Consider the following 20,024-nt stretch of genomic DNA (forward strand, 5'->3'; position numbering starts at 1 on the left):
TTTTTTTTTTAGATATTTTATTTATTTCAATTTTGTGAGCCCCCATTTGTTGATTCTTGGTCTTAGAGCATAAGCTATTGTTGTTTTTTTCAGGAATTTTTCCCCTGTGCCTATGTGCTCGAGGCTCTTCCCCACTTTCTTTTATATTAGTTTCAGTGTATCTTGTTTTATGTGGAGGTCCTTGACCCACTTCTACTTGAGTTTTGTACAAGAAGATAAGAATGGATAGATTTGCATTCTTCTACATACTAACTGCCAGTTGAACCAGAACCATTTGTTGAAAATGCCGTCTTTTTTTTCACTAGATGATTTTGTTTCCTTTGTCAAATATCAAGTGACCATAGGTGTGTGGGTTCATTTCTGGGTCTTCAGTTCTATTCTATTGATCCAAGTGCCTGTCACTGTACCAATACAATGCAGTTTTTACTGCAAATGCACTGTAGTACAGCTTAAGGTCAGGGATGGTGATTATATCAGAAGTTCTTTTATTGTTGAGAATAGTTTTCGCTATCCTGGATTTTTTGTTATTTCAGATCAATTTGCAATTTGCTATTTCCAACTCTGTAAAGAATTGAGCGGGAATTTTGATGAGGATTGTATTAAATCTGGAGATTGGTTTTGGCAAGTTGGCCATTTTTACTATATTGTTCCTGCCAATCCAGTAGCATGGGAGATCTTTCCATTTTCTGAGATCTTCTTTGATTTCTTTCTTCAAAGACTTGAAGTTCTTGTCATACAGATCTATCAATTGCTTAGTTAGAGTCACACCAAGGTATTTTATATTATTTGTGACCATTGTGAAGGGTGTTGTTTCCCTAATTTCTTTCTCAGCCTGTTTATCCTATTGTAGGGGAAGGCCACTGATTTGCTTGAGTTAATTTTATATCCAGATACCTTGCTGAAGTTGTTCACCAGGTTTAGGAGTTCTCTGGTGGAATTTTTGGGTCACTTCAGTTTACTATCATTTCAACTGCAAATAGTTATAATTTGACTTCTTCCTTTCCAATTTGTATCCCTTTGATCTCCTATTGTTTTCTAATTGCTTTGGCTAGGACTTCAAGTGGAATATTGAATAGGTAGGGAGAGAGTAGGCAGCCTTCTCTAGTCCGTGATTTTAGTTGGATTGTTTCAAGTTTCTTTCCATTTAGTTTGATGTTGGCTACTGGTTTGCTGTATATTCCTTTTAGTATGTTTAGGTATGGGTTTTGAATTCTTGATCTTTCCAAGTCTTTTATTATGAAAGGGTGTTGGATTTTGTAAAATGTCTTATCATCATCTAATGAGATGATCATATTTTTTCCCTTTGAGTTTGTTTACATAGTGGATTGTATTGATGGGTTTCTCTATATTGAAACATCCCAGCATCACCGGGATGAAGCCTATGTGATCATGATGATTGTTCATTTTGATGTGTTCTTGGATTCTGTTTATGAAAATTTTACTGAGTATTTTTGCATCAATATTAATAATGGAATTTGGTCTGAAGTTCTCTGTTGGGTCTTTGTGAGCTTTTGGTGTCATTGTAATTGTGGCTCCATAGAACTATCTAGGTAGTGTTCCTTCTGTTTCCATTTTGTGGAAAAGTTTAAAGGGTATTGACACTAGGTCGTCTTTGAATTCTGCGTTAAACTCATCTGGTCCAGTGCTTTTATTGGTTGAGAGACTTTTAATGACTGTTTCTACTGCTTTTGGGGTTATGGGACTGTTTATATGGTCTATCTCATCCTGCTTTAAGTTTGTTATTTAGTATCAGTGTAGAAAATTGTCAATTTCATCCATATTTTCCAGTTTTGTTGAATATAAGCTTTTGTAGTAGTATCTCACAATTTTTTTAAATTCCACAGTTTTTGTAGTTATATGTCCCTTTCCTTTTATGATTTTGTTAATTTAGATGCTGTCTCTGTCCCCTGTGTTCAGTCTGGCTAAGAGTTTATTTATCTTATTAATTTTCCCAAAAATCAACCAAAAAATCTCCAGGACCAGATGTGTTTAGTGCAGAGTTTTATCAGACCTTCAAAGAAGACCTAATACCAATATTCCTTAAACTATATCAAAAAATAGTAACAGAAGGAACTCTACCCAATTCATTTTATGAGCCACAATTACTCTGATAATTAAGCCACACAAATACCTAACAAAGAGAAACAATTTCAGACCAATTTCCCTTATGAATATCGATGCAATAATAATCAATAAAATACTTTCAAACTGAATCCAAGAACACATCAAAACAATCATCCATCATGATCAAGTAGGCTTCATCCCAGGAATACAGGGATTGTTTATTATACAGAAATCCATCAACATAACCCACTATATAAACAACTTTTTCTTTCTTTCTTATTTCTTTCTTTCTCTCTTTCTATCTTTCTTCATTTTTTCATTCTCTCTTTCTTTCTTTTGTTATTTCTTTCCTTTCCTTTTTTCTATCTTTCTTTTTTTTCTCTCTCTCTCTCTTTCTTTCTTTCTTTGTTTTTGTTTTTTAATCAAATATTGCCTATACAGAATCAAACTGAAAAAGGAAACTTCAGTTGGGAAAATTTCTCTATCATTTTGTCTAGTAGGCAAAAGTTCATTGAGTATTTTCTTGAGTGATAATTTAAGAATTGCATGTTCCCTCCCAAAACAGCTGTATTAAGAAGTCATTCTGTATAAGATAGTTTTCCTTCATGACCTCTTCTTCAGTGCCTACCTTCAAGTTCATGCTTGATTTTCTGTCCTGATTACCATTCATAATGTACTAGAAGATACAAGATGAAATAAACTCTTTCCTCTTCAAAAAAACAAAAAGGAATTTGAGGGGATGTAGTACACCAAGAAGACAAAGCCCTATAAAATCAACACAACCAAATGTTAGGTGAACTCAGAGCCTGAGGCAGCATGCCCAGGTCTGGCACAGGTTTGAACCTTGTCCTGTGGTTATTTATTTCAGCATCCATTTAGTGTTTTTAGGGGATACCTGGATTTCTATTTCTTGTGCCTTACGTTTCCTTTCTGTTTGTTTATTTTGTCCAATTATGTTTTATGTTATTATATTATATTATAGTGTAGTATATTAATTATATTATATTATATTATATTATATTATATTATATTATATTATTCTACTATCCCCAAAAAGAAAGCATTCACTCAAACATACATTTCAATACACCTGTACTCACTTTTCTTGAATTCAATTAAGATAATACTAGTTGCCCTTGACCTTAAAAGCAAAAACCATTTGTTCATAACTACAGTAGCCAAAACCATGAAGAAATATGGCAAGAGGAGGTAGATAGATAGATAGATAGATAAGCCTTAGTTTATGACTCATACCTTTCTCTTCCACCTCTGTTCTCTGAATATACAAACAAGAATATGTCTGTTTCACATTTTATATTAGTCTTAATATTATAAAACAAAGTATTTTAAATAAGAACAAAAGTTTTCTTGTGAAGCCTTTCTTTCCATTGTAAAAACATAGATATATGCAATTATTTGTGTTTATGTGTGTGTGTGTGTGTGAGTGTGTATGTATGTGAGTGTATGTGTTGAGTAATATGTGTAAAATATTGTCATATGAAAACTTATGGTTTTAAAAGTTGAGTTTTGGGCTAGAAATGAAGTTTGGTTTACACTATTTCTGCCAGATTTCATCCCAAGCACTCTGTATAATAATACATAGTTGCATACCATGTCATTGTATCATTTCAGAAGTAAAGTTAAGAGAATCAGAAGTTCAACATCATCTGTGGGCACATAAGAAGTGCCACACCAGCCTGAACTACAGAATACCATCTCAATAAATGAATATATAAAAAGTTTAAAGTTTACTGTTATATGATCATCATGATTGAGGCATTTGTACTATAAATCCTTGCTCTAGAAGTAGGTACACAATGCAAATTCTACACATGTGCAACATAAAGATATGTCTGATAACTGGATAAGTTATATTTTATGTTTTAAAATACTAGAAATCTTGTCTGGAGAGATAGTTCAGGGGTTAGTAGCATGTGTTGCTCTTGTAAGTGAACACAGATCAGTTCCCAGGACCTACACAGCATCTCACAACCACCCCTTAATGGACATTCATTTCCTACTCCTGTGGTTAAGTAATGTCCTTTCATCTATCAGATGAAGTGTTAGGAAATTGTTAACAGAGCACTGGGTTGCACTAACTCCTAAACCTAATAATGTTATCAAATGACATCTAAAACCTATCAGAGTTCCCTCCAACCTTCTGAAACTCACCTATCTAATATTCCAATCGATGTATTTTAAAAGGCCTTGGTTAAATTTTCCTATTGTTCTATGACTACAAAAAGTTGATCTTACCACTTTCACAGTAGATCTTGTTATTCAGGGAAATCTTAATCCATGTTTTTTGAGTATTGTATTTATATTGAGTTCAAAATAAAATCTTTACCCCTATTAAATAAAGAGTTTTCCTGTTGTAGGCTCATTTAGCAGAATGTTTGACTTTTCTTTAAGCCCATGACATATTTATTCTAGGATTTTTGGCTATACTAACTGTAAGATATGGGTACCATCTTATGGAGTGCATCTTAATTTCAATGATAAAGGTGGACTTAGGGTGGATAAACCCCTATTATTTGTTGCACAATACTGTTGGCATACCATTATTATAGTTATAAGAATTTCTAATTTTGAGACATTAATAATATCACTTTGCATCCAGAAGTAAGATAAGCACCTTCCACATTGTGAAGAGAAGACAGTGAACCAGATACTGCAGGACTCTAGAATGCTTAATGTCAGAATCTTGGCTTTATCTTGGGGTAAATCTACACAAATAAGTGAAAGACCTGTATGACAATAACTTCAAGTCTCTTAAGCAAGAAACTAAAGGTGATCTCAGAAAATGGATAGCTCTCACATGCTCTTGGATTGGCAGAATTAACAGCGTAAAATAACCATCCTACCAAAGGAAATCTATAGATTCAATGCAATCCTCATCAAAATCCCAACACAATTCTTCAAAGACTAGAAAGAGCAATTCTCAAATTCATCTGTAAAGGCAAAAAAAGCAACAAAAAAACAAAACAACAACAAAGCAGGATAGCAAAAATAATTCTTAACAATAAAAGAACAGCTGTGGGAATCACAAGTAAAATTACATCAAGATTTATGACAGAGCACTAGTGATTAAAAACTGCATGGTATCATTACAGAGGCAGACACTTGGAAGAGAATTGAAGACCCAGAAATAAAACCACACACTTATGGTCACTTGATCATTGATAAAGATGCCTAAAATATACAATGGAAAAAATCCATCTTCAAAAAAATGGTGCTGGTCTAACTGACAGTCTTTTTATAGAAGAATGAAAATAGACCCATATTTATTACCTTGTATAAAGCTCAAGTCCAAGTGGATCAAGGACCTCAACATAAAACCAGGTATACTGAATGTAATAGAAGAGAAAGTGGGAAAGGGCCTTGAACTTATTAGCACAGAGGGAATTTTCCTAAACAGAACTCTAATGGCTCATGCTCTAAGACCAAGAATTGATAAATGGGACCTAATGAAACTGTAAAGCTTCTATAAGGCAAAGTACATAGTCAATAATACAAATCAGCAACCTACAGATTAGGAAAAATCTTCACTAAAACCACATCCAATAGAGGGGTCATATCCAAAATATATAAAGAACCCAAAAAGTTAATCACCAAAGGGATAAACAAACCAATCAAAAAATGAAGTATAGAACTAAACTGAGAATTCACAACTGAATAATCTCAATTGGCTGAGAAGCATGTAAAGAAATGTTCAAAATCAATAGTGATCAGAGAAATGCAAATCAAAATGATCCTGAGATTCCCTGTATACCCATCAGAATGGCTAAGATCAAAAGCTCAGGTGAGAGCACATGTTGGAGAGCATGTAGAAAAAGAGAAACATTACTCCATTGCTAGTGGGATTGCAAACTGGTACAACAATTCTCAAAATCAATCTGGAGGTTCCTTAGAAAATTGGAAATAGATCTATCTAAAGACCCAGCTATATCATTCATGGGAATATACCCAAAAGATGCCCCACCATGCCACAGGGCACACATTCCACTATGCTCTTCAGCCTTATTTGTGATAGCGAGAAGCAGTAACAACCTAGATTTCCATGACAGAAGAATGGATACAAAAAATGTGGTTCTTTTATACAATGGACTACTACTCAGCAAATTAGGAGAGTGGACATCCTGAGTTTTGCAGGCAAATGGATTTTAGAATGCTTGTATTTAGAACCTATGATAAACTTTGAGACAAATGTTGGCAATTCATACTATTCAGTGGGAATTCTATTACCTTGGAGGAGTGAAATTCCAGTACTTTTCCAATATTCATTTGCCAATGTTCTGTATGTTCAATAAGCATTTCATGAAGTGCAAAAGCTATAGCATAGACAGCACTGTATATGTTAGAACTTGTCTCACTCATGGACACCTCAAACTGGTGCCTGGATAACCATTCTACTAGGATTTTGGTTGAATAATTTTTCAGTGTCATAAAATGAGATGGCAGTGAACAATTAAAATACAACCACCATAGCCTAGCAAGTGATGTATCATTATTGTAGTTGGAAGGGTGCACTGTCTGGATGAATTTTTTAAAACCAGGAATCTCAGAATGGGGATGTGAAAAAATGAAAATCCCATGAAAGGAGTTAAGAAGGAAGTCTCCTTTGCCTGTACTCACATCCCACCATGAGGTGGTGATCCAGAGTCTCTTAATGCCTAAATGTTGCCACACTCTAAACCGTATAGTTAGGGTGTCTGCATGCCCATAAATGATAATAACTTTTGCTGATGATAGCAGGATCTGGTCATAATAATTTTCTTCTGGTTTCTGGTATAAGTATTTATTTTTTTGGATCATATTAACAAAGGCTAAACAGATTCTTTGTTTGTCCATCTCTCCTCTCAGCTTAGAGAGAAATTGAAAGCCTTGTTCATCATCTGAAATGACTAGTCCTACCCAATTCCAGCTAAAATGAACCACCAATGATGTCATGGCGAGGGCCAGAAATGTGTCCTTTGGAGACATCTGGTACACATAAGGATAGTGTTCCTGGTCACTCAGGATAGGATGAAATGGCCCATAGTAAAGCTAAAGGACAAAAAAATTAACAATATGAAGAAAATAGAATGCATAAATCCATCTTTTTAAGCATGCCAGTTAAAATCTGGTAACAGTAGGAAGTATAAATTATTTATGTGGTTATTTCAATTCTCCCTTTTTGTGTTTTTTTTTCACAAAAACTACTCACAAGACTCTCTTACATTAAAGCTCATCACATCTCCTCTCCATTATATTTATTTCAATAAAGCTGTCACGTACATGACAAAAAATGGGAATGTATGCTTCAATCTCTGTATCATAGCAGACATAAACCAGTTTATGTCTTCCAATCTGTCTTGGTACAAAGAAAAGGGGCAGGGAAGGAGAAAGTTTCACTACAAAACCCATATAACCTCACCTGTGGTACTGCCATGATGTATACTAGTGGCCCCAATATGGAAGATGAAAACCACCATGGTCCTGTAAGTACAGTTAACAATTGTCTTTCATGTTTACAGTTATAGTTAGGAACAATTGCATCTTTCTTTGTTTTTATGGTATATAAGTATAGATATTGCTTTGCTTTACAATCGAATTTAACTAGCAGAGAAATATTTGGTAAAATATGAATGTTCCAGTTTATTTGTTTGATGGTAAAGAATAGAGACAAAATCAAGTGGATGTTCTTGGTTGTCAATCTGAAAACAGAACACAGAGATCACTAGAATTTATGTTCAAAATATGTTAAATTTAGATTATATTCATTATACTGACTTTGTATATAGAATGCTGTTTCTCTGACCCATATAAATCATGACACAAGTTTCATCCTTTTATTAGATGAGGATGTGAAATCTATGGAAGAATATAACAATATTTCAAAGTAGTTTTGAGAGAAGATAGACATCACTCAAATATTTTTTTGAAAATTAATGCAGTTCACCTCTGTTGTCCTTGAACTTGGTGAGGATGCTGTGTGCTGCCCACAGACTAGAATGTAGATCTTAGCCAATACTGAATCAACCCATTGTTTATGTTGGACTTCAACTAATTATTGTAATCAGAAAATGGATAAATTCTATCAGCTCCCAAATTATGATATTTTTACCCACAGATTCACCACTAGCTAAGTTCGTAACTAAGTAAATGACAATGACTAATTAAATCTATCTGAATATACAGCTTTTAAAAGGCCATTGGATTCATAGGCAATGCAACTAACATAACATTTCTTATTCTTCCCTCTGTATTCCATAAAATTTCTCCTTTTAATTTTCTGTGGATGTGCAATTTTATGTGATAAAATGCTGAGAATAACAATGACTGTTACTGTATGAGGAGTGAGCTACCTTCACTACACAGAGGAACTTAGATTTCCATTAGTGCATTTTATACTAAAGTGAATATCAATATATCACATCTGATTTACATTTTCTTTCAAGACTTTAGGAACTTTATTTTCCTCCACCTGTTCTCCCCTTGGTCAGATGTCTGTAGTCAGTCCACCACCACTCAATGGTGGCTCCAACCCACTCAGTTTTCTGCACTTTAGGAGCTGCTGACCTGTGTCACTGGCTGGGTACTCCAGTCTTTACTAAGGAACTAATGGATACAGTGGGCACCTTCACACTGCCAGTCTTCTCTGGCTGAGCAATAGTGAATTCAGTAGCTGGCACAGTCCAGTACCCTTTGACCAGATATTTCTTGGAAGTATCTTACTCATCTTTCTAAATACTCTTAGAGTCTCTATAGAAGTAGAGATCAGGCACATACTCCTATAAGTGTTCATGGGAGATAGTGCCACAGGCTACACTGGTGGAATACTTTTCTGGGAACAGCATCTACTACATTTGGTCCACTGAGTGAACTCCTGTGTTATTGCATAGAATGGCCTTTTCATGTAGCACAGAGGAGTCATGTGTTAAAAAGAGCAATTATGGGCATTTTGATATATGACACCTCTGTGAGTGTCTAGTGGTCATCCTTGAGATAACCATGCCTTCCTGAAAGCTTCTTTGTTCTGGTAAGTGAAGATCCCATGCATAAAGCAGCCAGCAAAGGGAATGGCTCCAGTGGCAGCATCAAACTTCTGCACTGCTCACTAGACAGTTTTCTGAAGGAGATGATGTTGACACAAACAGGCAATGATAATCATAGCAGCAAGCCACAGTTTCTTCCATGTATTATTGTGATATGATGTAGATCACATTTTCTTTTGTAGATCTATTGTTTCATTTAAAAGTCAAGTTGGTATCATCTGAGCAGATTTTTTGGTAAAGAATTTGAGGATATCCTCTTTCCTCATTGGAGGACTTAATGGGATCTGGATATTGTATAATTTTATTTTTAAGTTACTAGAGGAAGTAAGAACAAGGCCATTTCGACCCAAACATGGGCAGTTTGAAAAAGATGTCTTTGTTGTTTTGTATTTTGTACATAACTGTTCTTGAATGCTCATATTTTTGTGTAGTCTATTTCATGTTGTTTTATGATTACATTACATATTAAACTACACTAGCTCCAAATTGTTGTTATATATCTGCTATTATATCAGATGAACAATTTCTGTACCATTTACTTTTCTGTTTTCCTTGCTTAAATAATTTTCTAGAGTGTTTTGTTACTATATTTCTTGTAGTTTCTCTTAAATTCATAAAACCCTAAAGTTTTTCATTGTTTTATTCTCTTGTAATACTGAGATAGATTAGTTTTCTCATCAGTTGTTGAGTATGTGAAATAAACTATTTCTGTTAAATTTACATGATTTTTTGATATCTAAAATCATAGAGTTGTGTCCCAAACATGCTATCTTTTGAATTGATGTATTCATCTTTTTTATTGTTGTTGTTATTGTGACGTAGTCTTTGGCTCTTGAAGAGAGTACTACCAAGTCAAAAAGAAACATTCATTAAAACCATATGTATACTTATACATGGAATTACTTGTTTTTCTTTTTGGTAAATGGTTAACAATACAATTCCTTACGACTTTCACAATATTTACTGGTATTTTGCATCCTCTCTTCCTCTCCTTCCCTAATTACAATGCCCTCTTTCCCCATCTTTCCAGTTCTATCACTTGTACTCTACTATTCCCCACTCTACAGCCTGTTTAATCTCAAACTCCTCAGTAATCCCTTTTAACTTTCCATATTTCTTTAGTTCCTTCAGGATGTGTACTCACATATGAAGATTTAGAAATAGAAGCTTCTGTTGAGAGAGTATATATGACATTTGCCTTTTTGTGCCTGTGTTACTCACTCAGTTTGACCTTTTATAGTTCCCTACAAAGTTTATTTTTTTCTTTTTTATTACAGATGAGTAGCTTGTACAGTATATATTTAACACATTTTCATTATTAATTTGTAGGTTGAAGAGCATTTAAGTTACTTTCATTTCCTATCTATTATATTTCCAGCTGCTATGAACATATCAAAGAAGTATCTGTAGAATAAGATATTGAGTTCTTTGCCCCACACACCGGAAATAGTATAGCTGCATCATATGATAAAATTATATTTAGTTTTTTGGAAATCCACTACATTGATTTCCATAGTGGCTGCACCAGTTTGTAACTGTCACTTAATAAATATCTTCATTCCTCTACATTCTTTCCAACATTTGTTGTAAGTAGCATCGATGATGTTGTCATTCTGACTAGATTAAGTTGAAATCTCAAAGTTGTTTAGATTTACATTTCACTAATTACTAGAAAAGATGAAAAAATGACATATTTCTTAGTCTTCTTTGAATGTATCCTTTTTGAAGTATTTTTTTAAGTTCTTTGTACATTTCAAATCTTAATTTTCTTCCTGATATATAGCTAGCAAAGATTCTCTCCCATTTTGTAGTCTTCCTTTTTACCATGCAGATTGTTTATTTTGCTGTTTAGAAGCAGTATAGGTCCAAAAATCCCACTTTTCAATTTTTGGCTTTAATTGGTGGGCAAATGGAGTCCTAATCAGGAAGTCCTTTCCTACATATGTGTTTACCTATAGTACACCAACTATATTTGATATGAAAAGAAAAATTTTCCTGCCATATCATAATCATGACACTAATTACACAGAACAAAGAAAGAATATTAAATGCAGGAAGGGAAAATGTCAAGTAACATATAAAGTCATACCCACCAGAATTACACCAGATATCTCAACAGACACCTTAAATGCCAGAAGAGCCTGAACAAAGATCATATAGACCCTAAGAGAACACAAATGGCAACCCAGGATTCTTAGCCCTGGAAAAATCTCAATCATCATAGGTAGATAGAGTCACTAAAATATTCCTTGACAATCAAATTTAAAGAATATCTATCTACCAATCCAGCCCTACATAGGATTCTAAAATGAATACTCCAATATAAGGTGGGTACTTAAAACAAAGAAAAGAACAATGTAATAATCATCTCACAATAAAAGCAAAAGGGTAGAATCATATGCACATAATGCATCCAATAACAACAAACATAATAGGAATTAACTATCATCTGTGTTTACTATCTCTCAATATTAATGGACTTTATTCACCAACAAAAAGACAAAAGCTAACAGACTAAATATGCAAGCAGGATCCAGCATTTGCTCATACAAGAAAGATACCTTGTGACATCCGGAAGCTGAAAACAACCCAGATATGTGGTTCATTTAAACAATGGATTTCTACATAGCTATTAAGAATGAAGACATCATGTGTTATAAGGCAAATGGATGGAAGTAGGAAATGTCATTCTGAGTGAAGTAACTGAGACCCAAAAGAACATGCATGATGTGTACTCTCTAATATGTGGATATTAGCCAAAAATATACAGAATTCCCAGGATAAAATCCACAGAACTCAAGAAGGTTATGAACCTGAAGGGTCCAAGTAAGGGTGCCTCAGTCTCATTTGGGAGGGTGAATGAAGCAATTATGGGGAGCAGAGGATAGGAGGGACATGTGTGGGAGGGGGATGGTGACTGGAAAAGGAGAACATGATCAGGTATTGGGAGATGAGCACAGGAGTGAAGACATGAGGATCAACCACGAAAATGGAAACAGGCAACCTTCGGATGTGGGAAGTGTGGGTACCCTCTAAAATGTACCAGAGATCTGGGAGGTATGAGACTTTCAGGACTCAAAGGGAGAGACCTTATATGAAATAACCAACAGTGTGGAGAGGAAACATGTAAAGCCCACCTCCAGTAAAAGACATGGCATCAAGTGGTGAGATGATGTTGCCATCTCATAGTCAAAACTCTGACCTAGAATTGTTCCTGCCTAAGAGAAGTGCAATGTTAAAAATGGAGAAGACACTGAGAGAATGGAGGTCCTGTTACTGGCCCAAATTGGTATCCATCTCATAGGTAGTCTCGAAAACCTGACAGTATTATTGATGTTGCGCTTTGTTTCAGTTAGCTTAGCATGGCTGCCCTCTTAGAGACACAGGAATCACCTGACCAAATCAGAATCACGTACTTATATCCAACTATTGGACTGAAATCAGGGAGCCATGTTTCTAATTCATGGCTGAATTAGAAAAAGGCTGGAAGAAGCTGAGGAAGAGTGCAACCCCATTGGAAGACAATCTTGACTCACCTGAGAGATCTCAACCCCAGAGATCTCTCAGACATTTAGCTATTAACCAGTCAGAATTGACTATCCATTATGAGGCTTCCCTGACACATACAGCAGAGAATTTCATGATCTGGCCTTAGTGAGAAATGATATACCTAACTCTCAAGAGACTTGATAATTGTGAATTGTGAGACATTGCATTGTGGGATGAGATTTTGGAGTGTGGACATCCTCTTGGAGAAAGATTGAGGCAGTATGGGATGAGGAACTCTCAGAGGGTAGATCATGAAAGGGATAATGACAATAGTGTAAAAATAAAGTTTAAAGATAATACTATAAATGAAAAATAAAAATTAACACCCTCCAGTTACCACCACCACCATAAAATCAAAATAAAACAAACAAAGAAACAATACAAACCTCTAAATTCTGTTCTGAGGCCCTGGACTGCCTTTCTCATTTCTATCAGGGTATATGTTCCTGATTTTTTCTGGTACTGTTAGGTATTCATTCTTCTTTAACACTTATTCCTTAATATCATAGAGCTGTTTTTATATGTCTTTAATCTTATCGGTTTTTAAGATCAATTCTACTATTATTTTAAATATTCTGTATCTGGCTTCATCTAGATAATTCTCATTTGCAAACATTCGGGTAGAACTAGAAGGTTTTGATTAAAAGACACTTGCTTGATTTCGTTATATTGTTGGTATTCATGTTATAAGATCTGAACATCTGGACTTTTATTGTTAGTTATGTATCTGACTTTGACAAAGCAAGATAATAGTAGAATAGAGTATGTGCAAACAGGTTGGGTCTTGAGGGACCTTGGTGTAATGAAGTAAGGATTGAAAGTAAGATTTGTGCTGGTATAGAGGATATGCTTCTTGGTCTAAGCTTGAATTTTGTTGGTAGATTTGGTTATGTGATGAGGTTGGTTGTGATATGAAAGGGTTTAGTGGGTTGGTACAAAGGTAAAGAGATTCTTGGCTAAGGCCTAGAGATCATTTGTGGTACAGGTATGGGAGAGAAGACAAAGTTGTGTCACTCTCTGGAACTAGGGTGAGGTCTGGTGAGATAGGAAGTTGGCATGTATGAGAATTGTTAGAAAAACAATTAGACCTTTGTAATATATGGTTGGATGGAGAAGTCAGATGTGGTTCAGAAGGTGACCTATAGGTGGCAGCAAATGGGGTAGATCCTGGGGAATCCTAAAGTTAATTTGTAACACAGACATATATAGTCAGATTAGGCCAGGACACTGGATGTGACAACCTTGCTAGAACTGTTATGTTTTATTTACTTTTTTCTAGTGAGCCTCAGGGACTCTTATAGCGGTAGACCTTGGAGAAGGATGTCAAAGGTCTGACTGCCTGGAGAGGTAGGATATTGCACAGAAGGGAACTACAGGTATTGGCACATACATTGGGTCCTGGAGAAAGTCTAGAAGTTGTTTGCGGCACAGACAGAAATTGCTAGACAGTACAATGTTCTGGATATGGGACCTAGGCTAGATCTGGCAGTCTGGGGAGAAGGCATAGAAGGGGAAGTTACGGAGACTCATTGTATTAGATTCTGGAGGTAAAGTTGGGAAGTACAATGTACAGAAGTTGTTTACAGTACATATGGTACCTTAATTATACTGACATTCATTTTACATTATATAAAAATATATATTTTCTCAGGTTATGGGAGCAATGAACAGAAAATTAATAAAAGATTTTAAAAGGTAGAATATTGAACATAGTAATATACAATGCATATATGTACATAAGAATATTAAGTTGTTTATGTATAAACTTTATATCCAAGATTATAAAACAAAAGCAAAATCCTTACTTTAAAAATAAAATATGTCAATGACTATATTTACATTCTTTAAAAGAATTTTGACTGTAATTGTTTTGTATGTGTCTCAGAAAAGAAATTGAAAGTTAAGTCTTCATCTAGAAGCCAGGAAAAAGAGCTTAATTGATGTTAATCCATGTATTGACTCAAAAAAAGTCCAAGAAGTTAAATAAAAATCATTTTTTTCTGAGTACTCACACACCAATCTCTTAAGCTACATTTTGTTGATAATACCAAATAATTGCAAAATATAATATTTGCAATAACACAATTTTTTCAAAAGTGTTTAGGAATGAAAAATAAATATAAATGTGTAATGATCCTCATAATTTGTTTAGTCTTTGATCACATTTAAAGTAAGAATAATGCAAATTTTATATTATTTTATAAGGCATGTATTAAATAAAATCAAAAGATAAACTATACTGTGAAATCAGATGTTACACTTAATTTTGAGAGTTTTGTAGTATAACAACAATATCTTCCAAAGAATCATCCTCAAAGCAGAAAACATAGAAAGGTTATAGTTTGTAGATTTTAGTTGAGGTGAATAGAGTTTGATTGGTTGCTTTTGCCCTCTTTAATGGCATGATTCAACATAGCATAGAGTATTGCCAATCCACCCAAATCATAGCTATAATACAGAGGAAAAACTAATTGGGAAAACTGGGATCACAAAACTCTATTGGAGAGCATACATTACCAATAGCATAATATATCTATTAAGTGCACCAAGTATAGGCAGTGCCAAACAAAAATTGAAGAACTTATTGTGCAAGCATTTGAGCAGACATTCAGATCCAAGCTACAACAATGACAAAATATAAAGAAATTTTATATATATATATTACATTTAATATATTATATATATTATATTATATATATAATATATATTAATGTATAAATGTAATATATATATTACATTTTTGTTTTCATCAATGAACCAGTATTAAGTCAGAGTAAATTACCGAAGCCACCATGAGAGTTTCTTTGTTCAGCCACAGAATTTCTATTTAGCTCATGAAATGATCAGGCATACTTGAAATCTAGTTTGTTAATCCACACACCAAGAAATGCTCATTCACCTCAGAAATGTAATAACCTGGCTGTAAACTGGGTAAACTTATGATTCTTCTGATGTACTGAATTTGATATTAACCACAAAAATTCAGAGTACAGCGATTTTACTCCATGAGTATTTTTAGGCATTTCTTCTAGCCCATCTCCATCTCATCCTTTATTACTTTGTAGTACCAGAGATTCACTATCAGGAATCTAGAGTTGTAACACTAGGCTGGGATTCAAGTGGTGACCTTTATCCACTTTCCTGCCTTCCATTCTAATCTCGCATAATTTTCCTTATGATACCTTTAGTTCTGGCAGAAACCCTTCTCCTAGACCCAGAACAATCTCCTTTGCACTTGATATCTTGCTGTTTATTCAGAGACCGGATTTATAATATTCCATAGTTCTTATCATGATTTCTTTCATTCTCATTTCTATCTTTTGTGTTGAAGAATCACAGAATTGCTCTGTACCAGAGACCCATCACCCACACACTTAGATAACCTCTATCTTACTTTGTTCTACATTCCACTCTTTTATTACTTATCCCCAGTCCTGGTTTTGCTTGCCTGCTTGAGTCTATATTTAAACTACCCCTGAAGACTCTGTGTCTAGTTGTAGACCAATGTCTCTAGTTCCTCCCTACTGCCTTCCCACCCTCTCATTCAAGCCTACGGTATACTAGCTTTTCCAGAAACCCTACAGCTACCATATTTGCCTTAGATTCTGGTGATGAACAGCCTCTATATTTGGTTAGCAATGTGGCTATTAAGAGTGGGCAATAGCAACAAAGATAAAGAAAACTCACTCAGCAAAGACAGGACAGGATATATCCACAAAGAAAGAGTTAAAGTGCTACAAGTCTGTCTATATTACATAGTTAAAAACAAAAAATATGAAGAACAAAGGCAATATTCTTCTCCCAGAATCCAGCAGCAGTATTTTAATATGACCCTATAAAAAGCAATTAGGATGAAGCACAAGAACTTCAAAACAGTCACCATGAATACAGTCAAGTATTAAAAAAATATGAATAGAAGGTTAACTATATCCAAGAGGAGATAAAGTATAAATAATCACAAGAACAATTGTTCAAAAGAGGTGGGAAGTACCCACAACCTAGAAACAAAATAAGGAGTATTAATAATATCATCCATTAAATTCTCTTAGTATTGATGATCTTAATTCTTCAGTAAAAAGACAGAAAAATAGATTATATTAAAAAATCATCATTTATTTTTCTGCTGCACCAAAAAAAACACTTACCATCATGAGGAGACATCACTTTAACATAAAATGATAGAAAAAATATTCTAAACATGTTGGATCAAAAAATAAACAGGTAGCTATTCTAATATCTGATAATGCAGATTTTGAATAAAGTACATCCACATCAAAGGAGAAAATACCAAGGGCATATTAAAATTCTAAACTCTTTTGCATAGTTCAAGGGTACCCAAATTTTTACAAGAAACACCACAACTACTAAAATTACATAGTTGTCCTAGCACAGTAATAGTTAGTGACTTCAATACTTCACTCATCAAAGATAGGTCATCAAGAAAATAAACAAACAAAATAAAAACAGACCAAACCACCAAAAAACTAGACAGAAAATTTGGAGTTATATAATGCTATGACTCAAACAGATTTGATCAACACCTACACAACATTCTATGAAACACTGAAGAATACATTTTCTTTTCAGTAGCCTATGAAAGTTTCTTTAAAAGTGACAACATACTACATAGGAAATTAATGAAGTTTCAACATACGTTTTTTTATTAGATTATGTCATATGTCCTATGTTTCTATAATGCCTTAACAGCCATTAAAACATCCCATTTAAGGTATCAAAGTTTCTCATTTTCTGTACATTTCTAATTATTGTATTTGAATTAATTCCCATTAACTTCACTTATGAGAGGTGGTGGGCATATTGGTATATGATTATAGTAATATGGAATGAGTCATATTTTGACTTTATTTTTACAGTAAAAAAGTAGTAGTTTCCTCCTATGAGTATTTCCTTACTAGTTTCTCTCTTTTTAGACATTTTTTCAGTGTCAGATCTGAGTTCCATTTCTTGCAGTGGGACTTAAGTATAAGAAAAAGTGCTTGAGTATTGCAGGTTGAAGGTACTGTAGTTGGAAGATATTAATGATTACCTTTTTGTTTGATAGCATTCAGATTCCTGTTTAGGGCCGAACAGTGGTGGTGCACACCTTTAATCCCAGCACTTGGGAGGCAGAGGCAGGTAGATTTCTGAGCTCAAGGCCAGCCTGGTCTACAGAGTGAGTTCCAGGACAGACAAGACTACACAGAAAAACCCTGTCTCAACAAACAAACAAACATCCAGAATCCTGTTTAGTATCATAGATGATAGTTAGTGAGTGTAAAGACCTAAGTTGTTCACAAACTTGATTTTTCTACATTTGATGAAATAATTGTCTTTAGAAATAAGATTTTACCATCAGATTATAGAAAATAAACAATACCCTTGGCAAAGTTAAATTTTTCCTTCTTGTAATCAATAAGTATTGAAAACCATTATGGCTTCTTGAACCTACTTCCATTTCTTTCTTTAGTGTCTTAAAGAATTTATTGTGTAGATTTTTCATCTCATTGGTTGGATTTTCTACTTGGCATTCATTCACGTACTTTTGGAAGATAAAGTAAATGGAAATTTTTTTCCTGATTTTTTTTTTCAAATTTGTAAAGGTATATAGAAAGCTGCTCATGTTGTTATGTTGATTATATATGCCTGTAATTTAGTTGATGTTATCTAAGAATTTTATTATACTTTTAGAGAGTTTTAACGACAGAATCATATTATATCTTATGGAAATAGTTTAAGTTCTGCTTCCTAACTGTTTCTGAATACTTCCTAAGAGTCTGTGTACCATCCTGAATGACAGCAGAACATGAAGGGATTTTTCCTTTTATTGATGTTAAGGAGATGTTTTCAGAGTTTTCCTACTTCATAGGATGTTTGTAAATTATTATCTTATGTATGTATCTTGTTTCCTAAGTACTTAAGGTCATTTTTATTAAAGGATGATATAGCACTGTGACAAATTTGTAAATAGAAAAACTTGAATTATTTAGGTAATGGTGGAAAAATGCATATGGAATAAAGCTATGTTTACTTTTTATATATAAAGATAATTTTCTTAAATATGGACTCAGGTTCATACAAAGGGGTCTCTCAGGATACATTTTAAAGACAGCAGTAGCAATCACAGTTTATCAAGACAGTGTAGGGTCTTTGGTCTCGTCTAGATTGGGAGATAATCAACAATGAGAACCCAAGTAATTAATTTCTGTGATACATGGTTAACATGTTTTTCAAATGGATGAAGAGAACATTCATTCCCTAGATGGACTACTAGAAAGTGAGCCAGGATATAATTTGTTATAAGTGTTCAGTGCCTTGAATCTGATGAACTCCAATGTCATATGATCAAATGTGCATATGATGAAATAAAACAGACTTGAAAAGAGGGGATAGAATTATGATAGTTTTTTGCTATTCTGATTGTAGCTACAAATCATAGCATGACAGTCAAGAAATGATGACATATAGATTCTTCAAACTAAAGATAAATATTTGTATAAGAATCATACCCAGGAAGATCATAAGTATGACAATCATCTCCGCACAAGAACTAGGCTCTCTATACCAATGGAAGGAACACTAGAAGACCAATGGAAGATCATTTTCCTGCATCCCCTAAGAAACAACTTCAGGGCAGTGCTTTACTCTGTGTGTCTGAGGGACATCACATAGTGAAATCAAGAAGGAACTGTCACTATTAGGTGCATTCCTCTAGTAACAAGGTGAAAAATATATGTCATTTAGCCTAGCAAATGTTATTCTAAAGGTTTGAGCAAAATGCCTAATCCAGAAACAAGGAAATATTGAGCAGTCAAACTCAGAATAAAGTTTTGATTGATCTTAGTATTACAGGTGAGAAATAGGGAAAGCAGGCAAGGAGAATTATGCTCAACATATCTTTAGGCCGAGTACAAATTATTAGCCATGATAAACATAAATGAATGAAAGAGGCACTTACTGAATATCTGGATTTCCATCGAAAGAATCATTCAGTGGTGGACCCTGTCTTGTGTAAATGTAAAAGAAACAGTCATCTTCCAAAGTTATACCTATCTTTTCATTTTGTTTTATTCTCCAAAAGCACCTGGGATGTGTTTCACTCAAAAGCAAGGAATACTCCAGGATCAGGAAGACAGACAGCACAGATAACATGTTTATCATATCCCCTATGCCTTGTGCTTGAGCCAAGGCCAGTATGAATCCTTAGACCGAAGCCCAAGTATCAATGTGCTGGAGAGCACCTGTGTGTCTCTTTTTTATAATTGTAGTTAGTGCTGAAAAAAACCATTCATGTATCTTGTTACTTTGCTTTTCTGCTTGTTCTTCTCTGGAGGATTCTTAAGTACTTTCTGGCCTGGGGATCTCCATTTGAATGTT

The 20,024-nt window shown here is 34.2% G+C and overlaps 1 protein-coding gene across 1 annotated transcript in view; it reads right to left on the reverse strand.

The window, feature by feature from the left end:
• Positions 1 to 19,799, reverse strand: part of LOC116094944 (vomeronasal type-2 receptor 116-like) — a 30,140-nt gene extending 10,341 nt beyond the window's left edge. The window contains exons 1-3 of the mRNA XM_031376346.1: positions 19,606 to 19,799; positions 7,481 to 7,760; positions 6,310 to 7,110 (exon numbers count right to left, since the gene is read on the reverse strand). Of these exons, the coding sequence (XP_031232206.1) occupies positions 6,310 to 7,110; positions 7,481 to 7,760; positions 19,606 to 19,799 (1,275 nt within the window). The remainder of the gene's footprint in view (positions 1 to 6,309; positions 7,111 to 7,480; positions 7,761 to 19,605) is intronic.
• Between the last annotated feature and the right edge of the window lie 225 nt (positions 19,800 to 20,024).

The sequence above is a fragment of the Mastomys coucha genome, chromosome X (genome assembly GCF_008632895.1).
Source record: "Mastomys coucha isolate ucsf_1 chromosome X, UCSF_Mcou_1, whole genome shotgun sequence".
In the NCBI taxonomy this organism is placed as follows: domain Eukaryota; kingdom Metazoa; phylum Chordata; class Mammalia; order Rodentia; family Muridae; genus Mastomys; species Mastomys coucha.